The sequence below is a fragment of the Carcharhinus amblyrhynchos genome, chromosome 6, assembly GCF_965287045.1.
Source record: "Carcharhinus amblyrhynchos chromosome 6, sCarAmb.v2.hapA, whole genome shotgun sequence".
Taxonomy (NCBI): Eukaryota; Metazoa; Chordata; class Chondrichthyes; order Carcharhiniformes; family Carcharhinidae; genus Carcharhinus; species Carcharhinus amblyrhynchos.
The window spans coordinates 82,192,527-82,214,299 of NC_137329.1; the positions used below are offsets into that span (position 1 = coordinate 82,192,527).

The 21,773-nt window shown below is 42.1% G+C and overlaps 1 protein-coding gene across 6 annotated transcripts in view; it reads left to right on the forward strand.

Annotated features, from left to right (window-relative positions):
- The first annotated feature begins 14,857 nt into the window (after positions 1-14,857).
- iqub (IQ motif and ubiquitin domain containing) overlaps positions 14,858-21,773 on the forward strand; it is a 63,899-nt gene continuing 56,983 nt past the window's right edge. For 4 of the 6 annotated variants that reach the window (XM_080190792.1, XM_080190795.1, XM_080190796.1 and 1 more), the window contains exons 1-2: positions 14,877-14,956; positions 20,299-20,483. In XM_080190792.1, coding sequence (XP_080046918.1) covers positions 20,303-20,483 — 181 coding nt within the window. In that variant the 5' untranslated portion in view covers positions 14,877-14,956; positions 20,299-20,302. Of the gene's footprint in view, positions 14,957-20,092; positions 20,199-20,298; positions 20,484-21,773 lie in introns of those variants that run through there. The other 2 variants (XM_080190793.1, XM_080190794.1) reach the window with 2 other exon arrangements.

Here is a 21,773-nt window from a genome sequence, read left to right on the forward strand (position 1 = left end):
GAAAGGAAAAAAATTGCTGTGGAACAATGAAAGTCAGTCCCTTTCTAACTGCAAATGAAGGTAAGTGAAAACCAAAGAGCCTGTTTTGTCCTTCTGCACCCAGGTTGACTTTGGGGTGTTAGGTCCCGATTAGCATATTAAGGAGTTAGCTTGTTTTAAATTGTTTCCACTGACAGTTGATGCATCTATGGAGCAAATAGGGTACAATGGTCATTCTGGAAATTCCATCCCCTCCCTTATTCATTTTGCAAACAAAGAAAGTGCAGTGTGGCATCATTCTTCTATTCTGGCTTGAGTGCAATTGTATACCATAAGCCCACTTGAGGCCATCCAACTGTCTACAGATGAAGGAGCAAACATTAGAACATCTTGATCTGTATGATTCAGCTACTTGCTGCTTAGACTGATTGGGCTATGAGGAAGTCTAGACTAGTGGACATAAATCATTTCCTGAAAAGCAATGGTGCAAGACTCCACAATTCAAATCATTCAAGAGTGAAAAGGATGCAGAAAAATGGAAACCAAGCTCATTTTTAATTATTCATACCCAAATAGGCTGCAGAACATTTACATGGGCATGCTGTGAAGAAAGAACAATAAGGGCTTTCTGTTAGAAGATCTTGCACTGGATCTAGCCCATGACTGTATCTTAGAACACCCTTAGTTTAGGATGGATGCCTATTATGCAATTTTGAACAGAAACTGCAGAAGGCTGATAACGCTGGTTATTAAAGTGGTGCTCCCTGGAGTTTTACTTCTATCACATTGATGCAATCTGCTGTGAATTTGTTTGGTTGAATTCTTGTGGACTGTTACTATATCCAGATTTGCAGCTATTTTTTACTTAAGTACTTCCAAAAATAATCTATTGACTATAAAACATTTTATAATACCCCACAGAGATTGTGACATTATAAATGTATGAGCTTAATTCGTTGCTTAATTCGTTCAAAATGCACCCCAACTGAAATTATAGCCATGGACATTTGCCCAGAGTTCTGATGTTACCTCAAAGAGCTGAAAAACTTGCAAAACTCTTGACAAGGCTGACAAAATAAGTTTTTGCTCTGGAATAGAGGTGAAGGGAATTTTGTCATTGCACGTGTCTTTCCAAAAACTACTGCTCAATTACTTTTAGGGTTGCACGTGTTTCAGTTTATTATGGTGCCTGTTAACATAACAATCTTTATTTTCTCTGCATCAATTTTTGACAAAATGTAAGAAAAAAGTTATCTGCAAAGTATGCTAAAAGATCTGGTTTTTATTTACAATTTTTTTCTATTTTCTATTTCCAGCATCTGCTGCATTATAAGATGTGTTGTTCAATGGTGGGTAGCGTTTATGATATTTTGAAAAAGGGGCTGGTAGAAAATATCTCACTAATATTTTCAGGTAATGCACAAGGAAGTCCTGTTAAACCATTACAAGTCCCGAAGGGTTCAGCTGGAGTATTGTGTATAACACTGAGCACCACACTTCAGGAAGAATGTCAAATCTCTGGTAAGGGTACAAGGCAGGCTTACCAAGATGATGCTGAGGATGAGGGACGTCAGTATTTGGTGAGACTGAAGAAGGTAAGATTATTCATAGAATCACAGCATCCCTACATTGCAAAAGGAGGCCATTCGGCCCATTAAGCTTGCACTGACAATAATCCCATCCAAGCCCTATCCCTGTAACCCCATATATTTGCCCTGCTAATCCCCCTGACACTAAGGGGCAATTTACCATAGCCAATCAACCTAACCTGCACATCATTGGACTGTGGGAGGAACCGGAACACTCGGAGGAAACTCAGCCAAACATGGAGAGAATAAAAGATTATCCTTCAATGAAGGAGCAGGCTCCAAAAGCTTGTGATTCAAAATAAACCTGTTGGACTTTAACCTAGTGTTGTGAGACTTCTTACTGTGCATACTTCATTAAGGATCATTGCCTTGTTGGAATGTTTTAACAGTTTGATTAATGTGTAAGAGATTTCACGATAAAAACTAAGCTAGGAATAAAGATTGAGATAAGTGTGTGACTGAGGTGTGTATTTGAGGGACAGAGATTGAGATTGTGTGCGTGCATGAGGGAAATGGAGAAATAAGCGTGTCTATGCGAGTAACTGTATGAAAAGCTGTTGAGCCTGCGTGGGTATGAAAGAGTATGTATGTGAGGGAGAGAGATTGAGACGATTGTGTGTCTGGGGGAAGAGTTGCAGCATGTGTTTGGGAGATACTTTGTGCACAAAAAGCTCAGTTGATTGTGTTCTAAAGTATGTACCAGCACTGCATCAAGCTCTGGATTGATTTTTTTTTAAAAATATAGGGCCAAACTCTGAGCCAACTGTGCCAGTGCCTGGGTAACAAGGTGATGAAGCAAAGATGGCAGGGGTGGGTGATAGTGGTGGTGATGCAAGATTCATGGCCGGGTGGCGCCAGTAGAGAATGATCTGGTTTGATATCTTTCAGGAGGTCACCCTGGCTTTCCATTTTATTTGCAAACGATAAAAGATTATTTTAGGTTTGCATTGACTTGTAATCTAAAAATGTGTCTTCATGCAAGAGTGGATAGAAACTGAGTAGCATTTTATTTTCCCTCAGTTTTCTGAATTGTATTTCTTGGGGATTAGTGTTTGTGTCCCAGAGGACAGAACCAGCTAATTGCATGTAATCCTGATAGAGGCTTTTTGTGCCAATCTCGTTACTTTCAGGGCAAGTTGAGTAAATGAGTGGCTACCCTGTGGTTCAAGTGCTCTCTGGTGATATATTAAACTCCCAGAATATTATTACTGTTCATTATGTTACAGTACTGAAAAGTCACCTGCAGACTGCATTTTAGAACATAGAACATTACAGTGCAGTACAGGCCCTTCGGCCCTCGATGTTGCGCTGACCAGTGGAACCAATCTAATGACCCTCTAACCTAAACTATTCCAATGTTATCCATATGCCTATCCACTGACCATTTGAACGCCCTTAAAGTTGGTGAGTCCACAACTGCTGCAGGCAGGGCATTTCATGCCCTTACTACCCTCTGAGTAAAGAACCTACCTCTGACATCCGTCCTATAACTACCACCCCTTAATCTAAAGCTATGTGCCCTCATGTTAGCCATCACCATCCAAGGAAAAAGGCTCTCACTGTCCACCCTATCCAATCCTCTGATCATCTTGTATGTCTCAATTAGGTCACTTTGTAACCTTCTCACTAATGAAAACAACCTCAAGCCCCTCAGCCTTTCCTCATAAGACCTTCCCACCATACCAGGCAACATCCTGGTAAACCTCCTCTGCATTCTTTCCAATGCCTCCACATCTTTCTTATAATGCGGCGACCAGAACTGTATGCAATACTCCAAGTGCGGCTGCACCGGAGTTTTGTACAGTTGTAACATGACCTCTCACAGCTCCGAAATTCAATCCCTCTACCAATAAAAGCTAACAAACGTACGCCTTCTTAACAATCCTATCAACCTGGGTGCCAACTTTCAGGGAGCTATGCACATGTACCCCAAGATCTGTCTGCTCGTCAACACTACCAAGAGTCCTTCCATTAGCCCTATATTCTGTACTCCTGTTACTCTTACCAAAGTGAATCACCTCACACTTTTCCGTATTAAACTCCATTTGCCATCTCTCGGCCCAGCTCTGCAGCTTATCTATGTCCCTCTGCAAACTGTAACATCCATCCTCACTGTCTACAACTCCTCCGACTTTGGTGTCGTCAGCAAATTTACTAATCCATCCTTCTACACCCTCATCTAGGTCATTTATAAAAATGACAAACAGCAGTGGCCCCAAAACATCTCTGAGGTACATCATTTGTAACTGAACTCCAGGTTGAATATTTCCCATCAACCACCACCCTCTGTCTTCTATCAGCTAGCCAATTCCTGATCCAAACTGCTAAATCATCCTCAATCTCATGGATCTGCATTTTCTGCAGTAGCCTACCATGGGGAACCTTATCAAACGCTTGGCTAAAATCCATATACACCATGTCAGCTGGTGTATATCCTTTGTCTAGGATCACTATCATTTTACACGAGTATTAGGATAAACTATGAAGCTGGGCTAGCACTTAATATAAAAAAGGATAGCAAGAGTTTTTATAAATATATAAAAAGGAAGAGGCTGGCTAGGGTGAACGTTGGACCCTTAGAGGATGAGAGGGGGGACTTAGTGGTAGGGGATGGGGAAATGGCTGAGGCCTTGAATAACTTTTTTGTTTCGGTCTTCACGGAGGAGGACGTGAATAATTTGCCGGGTGTTAGCGATGGAAAGATGGTAGGACAGGAGGGTCTCAATGACATTATTGTTACTAGAGAGGCGGTGCTCGACAGACTGGAGGGACTGATTGTGGACAAGTCCCCAGGACCGGATGGAATGCATCCAAGGGTACTGAAAGAAATGGCGGAGGTGATAGTGGATGCCTTGGTGATTATTTTCCAAACGTCGCTGGATTCCGGGGAAGTGCCGGAAGATTGGAAAACGGCTAATGTTACGCCGTTGTTTAAGAAGGGTGGCAGGCAAAAGGCAGGGAATTATAGGCTGGTTAGTTTAACGTCTGTTGTAGGTAAAATGTTAGAATCCGTCATCAAGGAGGAAATAGCGAGGCATCTTGAGGGGAATTGCTTGATAGAGCAGACACAGCACGGTTTCGTTAAGGGGAAGTCGTGTCTGACAAATTTATTGGAGTTCTATGAGGATGTGTCTAGGGCGGTGGATAGAGGAGAGCCAGTGGACGTGGTCTTTCTTGATTTTCAGAAGGCGTTTGATAAGGTACCTCACAAGAGGTTATTACAGAAGGTCAGGGGGCATGGAGTTGGGGGTAGAGTGTTAGTATGGATAGAGGATTGGCTGTCAAATAGGAGGCAGAGAGTGGGGGTCAATGGGTGCTATTCGGATTGGCGGTTGGTGACTAGTGGAGTGCCCCAGGGGTCGGTGCTGGGGCCTCAGCTATTTACCATTTATATAGATGATCTGGAGGAGGGAACCGAGTGTAGGGTGTCGAAATTTGCTGATGACACCAAGATTGGTGGAACGGCAAATTGTGTGGAGGGTGTGGAGAGTCTGCAGAAGGATCTAGAAAGGCTGGGCGAATGGGCCAGGAACTGGCAAATGGAATTTAATGTTGGCAAGTGCGAGGTGGTCCACTTTGGTAGGAATAATGGTAGGAAGGACTATTACTTACGTGGCGAGAAAGTGCAGCAGGCGATGGTGCAGAGGGACCTCGGGGTCCTTGTGCATGAGTTGCAAAAACCCAGCCTGCAGGTGCAGCAGGTGGTCAGGAAGGCAAATGGGATGCTGGCCTTCATAGCGAGGGGGATTGAATATAAAAGTAGGGAGGTCTTGCTGCAGCTGTATAGGGCACTGGTGAGGCCGCAGCTGGAGTACTGTGTGCAGTTTTGGTCGCCGCACTTATGCAAGGATATTTTGGCCTTGGAGGGAGTGCAGAGGAGGTTTACTAGGCTGATGCCGGAGTTGAGGGGGTTGAACTATGAGGAGAGGCTGAATAAACTAGGCTTGTACTCGTTAGAGTTTAGAAGAATGAGGGGAGATCTCATTGAGACATATAAGATGATGAATGGGGTGGATAGGATAGAGGTGGAGAGACTCTTCCCGCTCAGAAAGGACAGTAGGACTAGGGGGCACAGCCTCAAGATAAAGGGGGGGGCGGTTTAGAACGGAGTTGAGGAGGAACTTCTTCACTCAAAGGGTGGTGAATCTCTGGAATTCTCTGCCCGTTGAAGTGGTGGAGGCTACCTCGCTAAATATTTTTAAGACGTGGGTTGATGGGTTTTTGATAAGCGAGGGGATTAAGGGTTATGGGGAGAGGGCGGGAAAGTGGAACTGAGCCACGACAGATCAGCCATGATCTTACTGAATGGCGGGGCAGGCTCGAAGGGCTAGATGGCCTACTCCTGCTCCTATTTCTTATGTTCTTATTTACTATTGTGAGCAATAGGTAAAGATGTTGTTAACACATATATTTGTAGAGCATAGAGAAATAGCTTGAAGTTAAATAGATTGGATATAGTTAGGCATATTGATAACCCACTTTATGGAAACAACTGTGAGTTTAGTCACAAACATAGGACATAGGGTTCGATGCTGCTAACACAGCAATAATTAGGGATAATAAAAAGACTGCCTGTAATGTAGAGATAACATCAGAGATGTGATGTGCAGTGAAGCATACACCACATCCTGCAGGAATGTAAGAGGCCCACGTTATAAAAAGCAAATGGTCTGCAAGATGTGTTGTTTCTACAACTAAGCATAAAAGGGGAAAAGGTCACTGAGATGGTTGGGACAGCAGTGATTAAGTTGGCAAAGGATTGATTACCGCCAATCTGAACTGGACATGTAACAGTATTGGATAAGATGGATGAGTTTGCTAATGCACTCTTGTGATAACAGGAGACATTGTTAGATGGGATAGGAACTTAGGGCACCTCGAGCCAATAGGAGAATGTCAACACATAGATGGGACAGGGACCACCAATTAGGAGAGAACATCACATTGCAAAGCCATCACAATGCTTGTAAAAAAGGTATAAAATGTGCTGTAAATCTATGTGAGGTGTGCCTATTTCGCTAGACACCCGGTCTTGCAAGAACGTCAAATAAAATCTTGCTCCTTCAGAACTTGACTTGACTAAATTGTTTAACTGTGAGCTGTGTTTCTCACAATTGGGGGCTCGTCCGGGATCCTAACATCCCTGGTAGGGAGGTTGCCGGTGGCAACTGGGAAGACGCGTCCCGTTCCAAATTGAACGGTCCCAGGTGCTCATCGGTGGGCTTCTCTGCCACTGACTGTTAAGAATCCTAGGAAAGTTGTTCTGAACGAGTAAGTGGGATACGATAGGCACCGTCGTGTGGTCGGGCAACGCTGTGCACGGACCAAGGTAAGAAAAGTGACTTTTAAGTATTGCCTTGGCGACCGGGTCGTGGTCGGTAAACCATGGAAAAATGGGGGTAGTTGGAAGAAGTCCCCCGGGAAAGGTGTCAGGATTGGGGCCCCAGGTAACATCCCTCCAGAAAGTTCGTTGGGAAGGATGTTGGAAGGTTGGAGCACTAGTAGCTGTACTAGGGATAAAAACAAGACGACAATGAGAGGATATTGTTGTCTTGTTTGGGTGAAAGAAGCAATCCGGAGTCCGTCTGTCTTCTGGCCAAAGTACGGATCGGAGGAGGATTGGGTTTGTCATATTCTTAATGAATATGTGAGATAGAAGCAGCCGGTGTCCCAGAAAGGAATTGACTATGCAAGTTGCTGGATAATGTTAATTTCGGGGCTGCGGGGGAGGTTATGTGATGAGGAAGCAGAAAGAGTAGAGAGAAGTATGTCAGTGGAACTGGGAACCCTGACATAGGCTTTTACTGAGGTGCGGGGTGAACGCTAATAGCAGTTATGTATTTGGAATTGTGCATGACTATATGACTGTTTGAGAGAGAAGGGGATTTGTCACGGCATGGGGCACCCAAATCAAACAGGTCAAATTTATTAGAGGCCAGTGAGCTCCCACCAGTAAAGGGTTAAAAAAAGAGACAAGCAGGCTGACTCTGTATGGTACAGAGAGAGAGAGAGAGAGAGGGTGTAACTGTGTAATTGAGACCCTCAGGTGATGTAATAGATATAGCCAATCAAAATGAATTGCTTTAAGTTTAATAAATTAGGTAGGGATCAGACAGAGATTTGAATTCTGCCAAGTGGGAAAGGTGGCATTACATTGCATCTTAAAGTTGTGAGGAGAGTTAACCATTTAGGCAAACAGTAGATTTGATTTTGTACTTGCCTGTGTTGGTTACAAAGGCAGAGCTGTAGAAATAATTAAACATGTAGATTGCACATCAGAATGCTTTCAGTATTTCTTCGTGCATCTGTGTTCCAAGTGATGTTTTGTTTTATTGTACCAGAATTGTAAGAATGTGCAAGGGTCTTGATTTAGTGAGGATATTTAAAGGTGATAAAAATAAATCTTATTTTGGATTTTCTGAATCAGGCTTTTGTTAAATAAACTGCTGTACTTTGACTCACAATTGGATTCAGAGGTATCTTTACCTACAAGAATTGGTGCTGAAACCTGGGATCTGTTTACGGGTCCGGTTGAATGGCCACAACCGGAGCTCCGGAATAGATTACCGAATTTAAGGGAGTGAATCAAAGTACAGTAGGTGCTCATCTGTGATGAAAGAGTGTGAGTGTGTGAGAGGTCTGAGCTGAGCACGTGCAGATAAGGAGGTGTCTGTCTTTACACCCAGCCTTAGACCAGTTGTTAAGAGGGGTAGCCCCCTATGCGAAGCTCAGAAGTTTGAAGTGAGTGTAAAGGCTAGAAAAGGATGCCTGGGATGTGATGTTCAGATGAGAGTAAGAAAGAATCTGTCTGAGAGATCGCCGGAGTAGAAGGGAAAGCCGGCTTAATAGTGTGAGCTTAAGGGTGTAAGCCCACGAGTGTAAGCGGTGGTACGGAGGGGACTGATCACCCCTGATAGGTATCACCGGACTGTGATAAGAGCGACCTAGGGGTGGGATCCATTTCACCCACTAGATTAACAATGGAAATGATTGGGAAAAAAAAAAGGACGGAACTAAGATAATTGGAATTCTCTTAGTTTGAATTAATTAAACAGGTTTAAACTGGATTAATTGAACACATCTCAATCTTGGGTAAAAAAATTGGGCTGACGACAAGGAGAGAATTGAAACGTCAGAATCACAGATTAGAGAGTTAGAAAAGAGAAACCAAACAAAGAAAATAGCAGTATTGTTAATACATCAGTTAGCTGGACTAATTGAACAAGTAGTCACTTCCACTAAGAAGTGGAGTGGGGATAAAAAAAAATTCAGAAAATAGAAGGGTGGAGTGAGAAGCCACTTGAATTGTTAAGAGAAGCACAGAAGGTATTTGTGAAGAGAGATAATGAGACAGAGAAACAGAATGCAAAGATAATGGTAGCGACCGTAGATGAGATTGTGAGAAAGAGGGTAAATCCCCTAACTGAGGAAAGGACACGAGGGTATCAGTATGTTGAACGGAAGGTGCGCGGAAGTAGAAAAGGTGGGGCACTAAAAGGTGGGGTAACACAAAAAACCCAAAAGGGGTGTTATCACTGTGGAATGGTTGGACATTTTAGAAGACAGTGCCCTGAATTACAAAGAGAAGAGAGGGTAGTGCCTCTCATGAGTATGGATGAAGATTAGGGAGGTCAGGGGTTCCTACCCCCGGGAATCCACCGGGAACCCTTGATAAATCTGCAGGTGGGTCCCCAACAAGAAGATGCGGTGTTTCTGGTGGATACGGGGGCCACTAGATCCTCTCTGAATTATATACCGAGAGGAATAAAGTTAATCGATAAAAAATTAATGGTATCAGGAGTGAAAGGGGAAGGTTTTACAGTCCCCATGTTTGAACCGATTATGCTTAAATATCAGACTGAGCGGATAGAGGGTCAACTCTTATACATACCAGCAGTTGGCAGTAATTTATTAGGCAGAGACTTAATAATTAAATTGGGTTTGGCAATTGGAGTAGAAAAGAACCAATTAACAGTAACCATTGGCAGTATTAACAGACGAACAGGAACAGCAAATAGACCCGATAGTCTGGGCAGGGGAGGAAAACCGAGGGGGATTAGACATTCCTCCTCTGCAAATAAATTTAAAAAAAAAGGAGAGACGGTGTGTGTTAAGCAATACCCTATACCTTTGCAAGGAAAACAAGGATTACAGCCAGTAATTGAAGGATTGGTTAGAGATGGACTGTTAGAACCCTGCATGTCCCCTTATAATACCCCTATATTGCCTGTAAAGAAGCCTGATGGAACGTACCGCCTGGTACGAGACCTAAGGGCCCTGAATCAGATAGTGCAGACACGACACCCCGTTGTCCCTAATCCTTATACTTTATTAAGCAAGATTCCTCCTGATCATGGATGGTTCAGTGTAGTAGACCTAAAAGATGCATTTTGGATATGCCCACTGGTGGAAGAAAGTCGAGACTTATTTGCTTTTGAGTGGGAAAATCCTATCACAGGACGGAAACAACAGTTCAGGTGGACAGTGCTCCCACAGGGGTTCACAGAGTCCCCAAATCTTTTCGGTCAAGTCTTAAAGCAGGTGTTAGAAAGATTTAAAAAGCCTGATGAAATCACGTTACTACAATATGTAGATGACCTACTAGTAACAGGAGGAGGAAAGGAAAAGGTAATAGAAACCACAAATAGCTTATTGAATTTTCTGGGACAACAGGGATTCAGGGTGTCAAAGAAAAAGCTGCAGTACGTAGAGAAGGAAGTTAAATACCTTGGACACCTAATCAGTGAGGGAAGGAGAAGAATAGATCCAGAAAGAATACAAGGAATCCTAGATCTAAATATACTACGGACTAAAAAAGAACTTAGGAGGTTCTTGGGATTAGTAGGATACTGTAGATTGTGGATCAAAGGGTACGCACAGAAAACTAAACAACTATATTTGAAACTGTTAGAAGAAGAACCTAATGTTTTAGAGTGGACAGAGGATCTAAGCTGATAATAGAAACGAAACTCCCTTGGACTAAGTGCTTACCAATAGCGCTTTTGCGTATTTGTACACCTCCTCGAAAGGATTTGGGTTTATCCCCCTATGAAATGCTATTTGGACTGCCTTATATGGGGACAGTCGGGGAGTTACCGGTTCCTGAAATGAATGATCAATTTGTAAAGAAATATATACTGGGCCTGTCCTCCTCGATATCTTCCCTTAGGAAACAAGGATTATTGTCGCAGACTCCAGCCCTCGACTTCACGGTACATACAATTCGACCGGGAGATTGGGTCCTGGTAAAGTCATGGAAAGAAACTAAGCTGCAACTGGAATGGGAGGAACCATATCAAGCACTCCTAACAACTGAGACAGCAATCAGGACTGCTGAAAAGGGGTGGACACATCATACTAGAATCAAAAGGACTGGTAAAACCTCCAGATAATTCCGACACGTGGAAGGTCGAACCAACTGAAGAACCTTTAAAGCTGAAATTTAAAAGACTCTAAATAATCAATTTCTAGTAGCGGCGTGAGCGCGGGAAAGAAACTGTTTTGAATAAGTTCTCTCCTAAAAGGTAACGAGAAAGGGATAGAATGGAAGGGGTAACCTGGATAATGCTTTCCTTCCTCTTGTCTCAGAAAGTACTTACAAGTATGGGATATAATTCAGATAAATTAGAAAAGGAAAGGAAAAATACTATAAGCTCAATTACAATTCTGGATCTCCCTACAACACAGGTGGTAGAAACTGACCTATGTTCTTTGGTAGTGTGTGGAGATCTGGTGAGCCAGCGAAAATATTCGGTAGAATCCTTACAATTTTATGCTGATGGAAAATATCCTTGGGGTGGACACCCTTCCATAATATCCCTTCATCAGAAAAATATGCAGTCCAGATCAGAATGCTTAGATAAGAAATGCAATCCTATATATATAAAACAATAAAAGGGACCAAATGGACCGAAAAAAAATAAACGGTCCAGTTCTAGATCCTAAAAACCTCTCCCGGTACTCCATAGCTGGTGGACCCTTCCTTACGGTTAATTGGACCAGAGACTATCAACTGCACCAGGCAGTATTTAGAATCAGGGTAAAGGAGGGAGGAAAAGACAGCAAATTGAAATGCTGTTTCCGAATCTATGTAGATAAAAATTTGAAAACACCCGACCGAAATGATCAGGTTCCCCAAAATGACCCAAGGGCAGTAAGAATGGTAGAAGTAAACAACCTAAAACAAACCCTTGAAATAGAGACTGGGTATGAGGAGACCAATGCCTGGGTAGAATGGATCAAATACACTGTAAAAAGCTTAAATAAAAGCAATTGCTATGCCTGTGCGTCTGGGAGGCCAGTGGCTCAAATAGTACCCTTCCCTCTGGGATGGAAACGCGACAGAAGAGGTGTGGAGTGCATGTTAGCCCTGTATCAAGAAAAGGAAGCATGGGGCAATCCGAACTGCACATCCCTATCCCTGATGTTCCCTCCCATGGAAGCAAAGAACTTAAAAACTCCCCCTCAGTTTCTCACTGCTGTTGTGAATCACACTTCATGTGTGAACCGACAAGGGGCAGAGTTAACTCATAATATGGGGGAGTTAGAATCATGCTCAGAGATCAGGAGCATTACAGAGAACGGAATGGGAGGGAACTATTCATCATTGAAAATCCCCAGAGCAGATATATGGTGGTATTGTGGAGGAAGGGTACTGAGGCCAACTCTACCCCCCCAGTGGAAAGGTACATGTGCAATTGTCCAATTGGCTATACCATTTACCCTGGCATTTGAAGAATCGAAAAAGATAAGGAAAAATAAGAGATCAGTGATAGGAATTTCTTTTGATGAAAAGATATATCTAGATCCCATAGGAGTGCCTCGGGGAGTCCCAGATGAATTTAAAGCTCGAAATCAAATTACAGCTGGGTTTGAATCCTTGTTTTGGTGGGTGACAATAAATAAGAACGTAGATTGGATAAATTATATATACTATAACCAACAGAGATTCATTAACTAAACCAGGGATGCTGTCAAGGAGTTGGCGGAACAACTCGACGCCACTAGTAGAATGGCGTGGGAAAATAGGATAGCCTTAGATATGACGTTAGCAGAAAAAGGAGGTGTATGTGTAATGTTGGGGGGAAAGTGTTGTACCTTTATCCCAAATAATACGGCTCCTGATGGCTCTATAACCCAAGCCTTACGAGGACTAACAACCTTAGCAGAGGAAATAGCAGAAAACTCTGGGGTAAACAACGTATTCACTGTCTGGTTAGAATCCTGGTTTGGAAAATGGAGAGGAATGGTGGTGTCAGTACTAACTTCCTTAATAATAATGGCAAGGATATTGATAACCGTGGGATGTTGCATAATCCCCTGTGTAAGGGGACTGGTCCAAAGGCTTATTGAAACAACACTAACAAAGAAAATGTCTACGGTAGATCATGGAGAGAGAATGAATTTATTGAAAATTGGAAATGAACTGGATGATGAAGTAAATAAAATAGCAGAACAAATGCTCCAGGAATTTGAAATGTGAGGATGGATGGATGTGTCAACAACAAATTAAAAAGAAAAGGGGGGAATTGTGAGCAATAGGTAAAGATGTTGTTAACACATATATTTGTAGAGCATAGAGAAATAGCTTGAAGTTAAATAGATTGGATATAGTTAGGCATATTGATAACCCACTTTATGGAAACAACTGTGAGTTTAGTCACAAACATAGGACATAGGGTTCGATGCTGCTAACACAGCAATAATTAGGGATAATAAAAAGACTGCCTGTAATGTAGAGATAACATCAGAGATGTGATGTGCAGTGAAGCATACACCACATCCTGCAGGAATGTAAGAGGCCCACGTTATAAAAAGCAAATGGTCTGCAAGATGTGTTGTTTCTACAACTAAGCATAAAAGGGGAAAAGGTCACTGAGATGGTTGGGACAGCAGTGATTAAGTTGGCAAAGGATTGATTACCGCCAATCTGAACTGGACATGTAACAGTATTGGATAAGATGGATGAGTTTGCTAATGCACTCTTGTGATAACAGGAGACATTGTTAGATGGGATAGGAACTTAGGGCACCTCGAGCCAATAGGAGAATGTCAACACATAGATGGGACAGGGACCACCAATTAGGAGAGAACATCACATTGCAAAGCCATCACAATGCTTGTAAAAAAGGTATAAAATGTGCTGTAAATCTATGTGAGGTGTGCCTATTTCGCTAGACACCCGGTCTTGCAAGAACGTCAAATAAAATCTTGCTCCTTCAGAACTTGACTTGACTAAATTGTTTAACTGTGAGCTGTGTTTCTCACACTATCTAATGAAATTAGGTATATTCAATCAATGTTGCTTATTAACTTAAAAAGAACCTTTGTCGAGGGCATATATACTGAACTCTTTAAAATTCTGGCATCATTTGTTCACGTTTGAAATGCAAACGTCATTGGCGCAGGGGGCAGAAATTAAGGTCCCACAAAGTGCAAGCCTGCCACTGCTTGTCACTAACGCTCATATCCCATGAAAATAAAGTGGGTTGGTAAGCTGAGATTTTAGCTTTAAAATAATTGGCAAAATAATTAAGAGGGGGAAGTGAGATATTTCTTAATGGAGCTATTAATATTAGGGTCAAGTGACTTGAAAGGGTGGTGGAGTTAGCTCACAAAGAAATTTGAGAGCAACTGGACATGGGAGTATTAATATGTAGTTATAGGGGATGTAACATGGCACTCAAGTGTTTCAAAGTTGCAAACTCTCAGCCCCCAGTGGGCCATGCACCAGCCAGAGGCAATATAGACTTAGTTGCAGTGTTGAGGGGCTTGATGGGTGGCATGGAGGCACATAGTGACTCTGGGTCCCTGGCACTGTACGTGCGTGGGTTTCCTCTGGATGCTCTAGTTTCTTCCCAAAACCCAGAAGATATGCTGGTTAAGTGCATTGGCCGTGCTAAATTCTCCTGAACAGTGGAATGTGGTGACTAGGGGATTTTCACAGTAACTTCATTACAGTGTTAATTGAAGCCTACTTGTGACATTAATAAATAAATTTTAAACTAAGTACAAGTTGTTTCTTTGGGAGAGTTTGCAAAGCCACCCTCTGTGCTGTGATTCTCAGGCAGCTTGTCAGTGTAGTCCAAAGGGATATCGTGCTTTGCGTTGCTACCATCAGTGCTGTGATTCGATGATGCAAATTGGGAGGGCAGAAGGACAGTGACGTTACCCGTGGGCTGCCCTTTGCAAACACGTACTCAGACCAGCGCCTTCACAATGGAACACGTGCCGGTAGAGCGCAGGCGCAGCTGTTCAGCGCATGCGCATTAGTGCCGCGCCGGTTGCCATGGTTCCGGTGACAACAGCTGTCTGGGAGATGCGAGGCCGGCGGCGGCTGCAGAGAGGAGGCCGAGGTCAGCGCACACTGCGGGAAATATCCTCCCCAGGCTAGTCTATTCAGTCTTTGTGGTTTGGTCGCTGCTTTGGGATTGTCTCATCTCAGGGATATCTGGCACTGTCCCACTCAGGGATCCAGGGATATCTGAGACTCTCCCACTCAGGGATATCTGGGACTCTGCCGCCCAGGGGTCCAAGAATATCTGGGACTCTCACTCAAAGGTCCAGGAATATCTGGGACTCTCACTCAGATCCAGGAATATCTGGGACTCTCACTCAAAGATCCAGGGATATCTGGAACTCTGCTGCTCAGAGATCCAGGGATATCTGGGACTCTGCTGCTCAGGGTTCCAGAGATGTCTGGGACTTTCTTATTCACTCATCTAGGGATATCTGGGACTCTGTCACTCAGGGATCCAGAGATATCTGGGACTCTGCTGCTCAAAGATCCAGGGCTACCTGGAACTCTCTCACTCAGGGATCCAGGGATATCTGGGACTCTCTTACTCACTCATCCAGGGATATCTGGGACTCTCCCACACAGAGATCCAGGGATATCTGCTTCTCTCCCACTCTCAGATCCAGGGTTATCTGGGGCTCTCCCACTCAATCCAGGGTTTTCTGGGACTCTCCCAAAGATCCAGGGATATCTAAGGCTGACCCACTCAGAAATCCAGGGATATTAATGACCTGGATGCGTGAGCTGGGGTTGTACACTCAAGGCTCCAGGAATATATTTTGTCTAGGGCTGTGTTGCATGGGAATCCAGGAAAATCTGGGACCTGGGTTTATGTCATTCAGGATCCAGGGAGCTGTGGACTGCACACCTAGGGTTCAAGGTATATTTTGCTTTCCATGGCCCTGGGTTGTGTGCCAGTCACTGGTCCACCTGAACCAGTGTTAGTGAACAGTCAGCCTGTCATTTGTTGCTTTGTGATCTATGCTGTCTATCATCTGGGCTGCCACTAAATCAAAAGGTGCTTTTAGTGTCATTGGTTTTGAGCTAAGTCAGCAGCCAGGGAGCTTAAGTTGCAATAAATATATGGCTGCAAGGAAGAGGCCCAACCACCAGAGTTACAAAGGATGTCAATATTACGGGCTAGATACCTCTTGTTGATAAGTTGGCATTATGTTCAGCAGTACACTGATCTGATCCCATAAAGTCAGTTACCTGGGCAACAAAAAACATTCAGTGAAAATATTAATATTGTGTTAATATAAGCTGATTTTAGCACTTTAAGAAAAATAAAATGGCCTTGGCTGAGGTCAAGTCTGAGTGATTTGGAGGGGGTTAGAAGCATGTTGGAGGTGGGACAATGGTTAGGATCCAATGGGTAATCAAATGTTGGGGTGGGAAGGACACAAGCCAGCAAAATAGGATAGCAGCATAGTCTCACTGTGTTAAAAATAATGACAGGCTACATGCATCATCCATTTTGATGTTTAATTACACATTTGAAAATTAGTATCCATTGACATTAAAGCAAACAGCTCATATATTATCCAGATTAGCTCTATCTCCCTTTTGCAAATCGGTAAAATGCTTGTCACTCTCAAATACTTGAGCATATGTCCACTCTGAAATCAAACCTCTGGGGCCTTCTATGTTTCATCCCCATTGCTTTCAAGGATTTTAGATTATCCAATCAGGTTCTGCCACCATGTCCTCTAGTTTAACTAATTTCCCGAATACTTTCTTTCATTGTAATATTAGCAAAGCTAAAGTCTATGCGATTCATGGGTAGAGACAACATGCATAGCAAATTGATTAAGAGATAGAAAACAAAGTAGTGGTGATGAGGCGTTTTTCACACTGAAGGGATGTAAACAGAGGAATCTCTGAGGAGTTATTATTGGGACAATGACTATTTTAGCTACTTATTGATATCCAGGACTTGGGTGTACAGGGCATAATCTTAAAGTTTGCTGATGCCAAGGACCTCAGAAATGTAGCGAGGAGAGTAGTAACTTACTTCAGGATGCCATAGATAATCTGTTGAAATGGAGAGATACATGATAGATGAAATTTAACATAGGGAAATGTGAAGTGATTCATTTTGGTAATAAGAATGAGGTGAGGCAATATGAACTAAATGATACAATTTCAAAGGTAGTGCAGGAATGCATACCTGAGGCATAGAAGATTGTCAAAAAGCATATGGAATCTTTAGCTTTATAAATACAGCCATGCAGTAGAATAATTAAGAAAGTTAGGCAAATTTTTTTTTCATTTTCATTTTTACAAATAATTGGTTAACTCCAGTTCGAGTATTATATCCAATTCTAGATACTGCACTTTGTAGGAAGGATGTCAAAACTAGAGAGAAGATATAGAAGAAATTTACTAGAGCAGCAGCACTAGGATGCAGAATGGGGAGACTAGAGAAGCTGTGACTGTTCTCCTTTAGAGCAGGGGAGATTTAACATAGGTGTTTAAAATTGAAAACTGTTGTGATATAACCAGAGGACACTGATTTAAAATTATTGACAAAAAAACTGAAGACAAATTGTGGATTTTTTTAATCCAATGAATTGTTATGATCTGGAATGTACTGCTTGAAAAGGTGGTGGAAACTGACTCAACAATAGCTTTAAAAAGGAAATTGCGTATATATGCAAAGGAGAATAATTTGAAGGGCTATGGGGAAAGGATACTGGAGTGGACGAATTGGACATCTTTCTGAAAGATCTGGCAGAAGTATGATGGGCCAAATGCATTCCTTCTGTGTTGTATCATTTTATGAATGTGATTACTAAATGCTGTACAGCATCAGGGTTATGTGAAAACAAACATTGGGATGTCTGAACCCCAAACTATATTGCAGCTGTCAAACAATAATTAAGCTGCCTAACTTTATTCCCTGGGAATGTCTTTCCCTTTTATGAGTAAGGTTGAAGATTCCAATAATAAGGATCCTCTGACCAGCACCCCCATCCCCCCACTATCATTTCTGGAGCTTATCTGGGCGTATGTCTGCATACAAACCCTACAGTGCAGAAGGAGGCAATTTGGCCATTGAGTCTGCACTGACTCTCCGACAGAGCATCTTACCCAGACCTTACCTGTGTAACCCCACATATTACCTCACAAATCCCTGTAACCTACACGTCTTGGAACTGTGAGAGGAAACCCATGCAGATACGAGGGCAAAGTGCAAACTCCACAGATATTATCCAAGATCTGGATCAAAACTGGATCCTTGGTGCTGTGACACAGCAGTGCTAACCACTATGTCACTGTGCCGCCCCTGCAGTAGGAGTGCAGGCCCAGCAATGATGTGTAGATAAAGGACTTTCCTTGACATGATTTTCCTAGATTTGTGGGTATGAGGCATCCAGTCTCCCAAAAAAATGGCATTAGGTTTGCAGTGGAAATCCTCACCATTGAGAAGACCTGGGTGAATGGAAGTTCAGCTAAAGAAAAGCCAGAAGTTATGTTTTAGCTCCTATCCAAACAGATCCTTGGTTATGGAATCTTCTAGTCACTGCTGTCAAGTTCCTGATTTCAGAGCTATCTCCCTGTCCTTTACAAAGTAAAGAGGAAATTCATGTTTCAACCCAAAATGGCAGGCTTGCCTAAAAGACTATGAAGATCCCTAAAAGCTGAGTTTTTAAGAAGAAAAACACCTTGTGTATGTGGTAAGCATGTTAGCTTGACCGTATGTGTCATTTGGAGCTTTCATGGCTCCTCCTATTGCAGTGATCCTATAGCACTAATGACACACCTGCATGCTAACTTGAGATAGTAATGCTACAAAATCCATTAACTTTGAAAAGATTTAACAAAGAAAATAACTTGCATTTATACCATTTTCATGACTTCAAGAGTGACCCAAAGCACTTTACCAAAATAAATGAAGTACTTTAATGATGCATCTTGAAGTATTATCGCTGTTGTAATATACAAAACACATGGAAAAGATTCTTACTTGGAATAGACCTTGTAGGATTTCATTCCAGTGAAAATAGATGATTAAACATGTTTGGACTGGGGAAGTTATTTCTGGATTTGACTTATTATTGTCACATGTATTAACAAGCAGTGAAAAGTATTGTTTCTCGTGTGCTATACAGACAAAACATACCATTTATAGAGAAGGAAATGAGAGAGTGCAGAATGTAATGTTACAGTCATAGCTGGGGTGTAGGGAAAGATCAACTTAATGCAAGCTAAGCCCATTTAAAAGTCTGACAGCAGCAGGGAAGAAGTTGTTCTTGAGTCGGTTGGTACGTGACCTCAGACGTTTGTATCTTTTTCCCGAAGGAAGAAGGTAGAAGAGAGAATGTGTGGGGTCCTTAATTATGCTGGCTGCTTTGCCGAGGCAGCAGGAAGTGTAATAGAGTCAATGGATGGGAGGCTGGTTTGCATGATGGATTGGGCTACATTCATGACCTTTTATAGTTCCTTACGGTCTTGGGCAGAGCAGGAGCCACATGAAGCTGTGATACAATGAGAAAGAATGTTTTCTATAATGCATCTGTAAAAGTTGGTGAGAGTTGTAGCCGACATGCCAAATTTCCTTAGTCTTCTGAGAAAGTAGAGACATAGGTGGGCTTTCTTAACTATAGTGTCAGCATGGGGGGACCAGGACAGTTGTTGGTGATCTGGACACCTAAAAACTTGAAGCTGTCGACCCTTTCTACTTCGCCCCCGTTGATGTAGACAGGGGCATGTTCTCCTTTACACTTCCTGAATTCAATGACAATCTCCTTCATTTTGTTGACATTGAGGGAGAGATTATTGTTGCCACACCAGTTCACCAGATTGTCTATCTCATTCCTGGTTTCTACATTTTAAAAGTATTGTACCATTAGGTGAATTGACATGTTTATTCCAAATCAGGGTTAAGGTGAAATACTCTCCCTTTGCTTGGGTGAGTGCAGCTCCAATAAAATTAGTAAGGCTTGACACCATCCAGGACAAAGTATATCACTTAATCAGGACCGCTTCCACCAACTTAAACACTCACTTCCCTCTACCATTGCCGCACTATGGCTGCAGTGTGTAAATCTTTCAGATGCACCATTGTAACTTGCTAAGCTTCTTTGACAGGACATTCCAAACCTGCAACCTCTACCACTTGGAAGAACAAGGTCAAAAGGCACGTGGGAACCCTACCACCTGCAGATTCACCTCCAAGTCACACATCATCCTAACTTGGAAATGTATTAGTGATACTTCACTGTAACTGGGTCAAACTTCTGGAGCTTCATCCCTGATAGGACTGTGGGTGTATCTTTGCCACAGAAAATACCGTTGACTTACCATCAACTCCTGAAAAGCAATTAAGAGTGGGTAAACAGAAATGCCCACACTCTGAGTGAATATAACAAAATGGAGTTGCACCCAATATTTAAGAGTTGTCTTAAGAATTTAACCTATTTTATGCAGACAAATGGACGAAAATGAAAGCAACACCCAGGAAACTAAAGAACAAAGTGATGCATCTGAGAAAGAGGAGCACCCATCTGATCAAGCCACAGAAGCTCATGAAGTGGCAGAAGAGCATCCTCCTGAAGAGCCAGCAGATGGAATAGCTGATACAGGATCAATGAATATTGTTAAGTCACCTTCAGGTAAAAACAACTGTAAAATATCTTAAAACTTAACTTTTACTTATTACTAAAAGCTCATAGTGTTTCTTAGCATAGATGAAGTATTTTATTTCACTGCTGCGCAGAATCAATTCAATTGTTTAAAAGTGAGATAGATACTTGAAAAATGGGAATAGGTTTGCAGATGGGATTAAAAGGATAGATCTTCTAAAACTTAACAAATTTGACAAGGCAAAATGTGCTGCTTGTGTTCCTACATAATGCAACCTGCAGAACATTCGCTAAGTTTTTTTACTTTCCTATTCTTTTCCTCTTTAACAATGAACCTGTGGGAACAATTGACTGCAACACATTGATCCTTTACCCATCGATAGCTTAGCAAATCATTGGTGAAAATATGTACCCTTCTGCTCTGAAAAGAATGCAAAAAGAATTTAATTAAATGCACAACAATAGAAAACTACCAATTTAGTAACGTAAGTGCTAATGTGTCCACAAATATTGCTTTGGAGTAGTGACAGTTTCTTTTTCTTAATTGATGTGAAGCTTCATTTTTATTTCTCAAGTAATTTCTCCTCACTCTCCTTTTGGCCATTTGATGCAATATATCATTCCCTGACTCAGGACAGAAACAAAGATACCATTTCTCATCCTCTAGGAGGTGCATGACATCCACAAAGGAAAGCTATGTGAGAAAAGTAGAATCTTGTTTTATTACAGTTGGGCAAGTCTCTGAGTTGCTGTTTTTAGTGACATTAGGTGGACAGAATGATGGCTGCTAGCAATAACCAATAGATCAGTATGTCAATCAATCTCATTGGCACTGTACAGGGCTTAGCTAAGCAAACATTTGGGAGCTTCCTGACGCCAGTTCAATTTCTTAGGTGATTTGTGCTGGATTCTTAGGTGAGGGAATAACTTTGGTTGAGAATTATTTGCTAAAAGAAATGTAATGTTGGTTGACTGGAATCCACTTTGAATGAAAGGCCAGTGGATAAAGTCTCCCCCTCATAGATTTAAGGGACGATTTTACAAAGTTAGTCTTCCTCTGTTTATTTTTTGTAATTTTAAGACCAGCAGAAAAAGCCAGGGCAAACATAGCACCAAAACATCAAGGTAGAATGATTGGTCTTTTGTCCTAATAGTATTTAATATGTTTAAAGAGAAAGAAAATTGTATTTTTATTGTTTTCATAAATCAAGGTGTGTAAGAATATTTATGTTCTCACTTTGAAAACTGTAAAACAGATAATTTTTCTGTACTTTACGTTAATTAGACATGGATCCAAATGTTATGCCTCATCTCAATAGT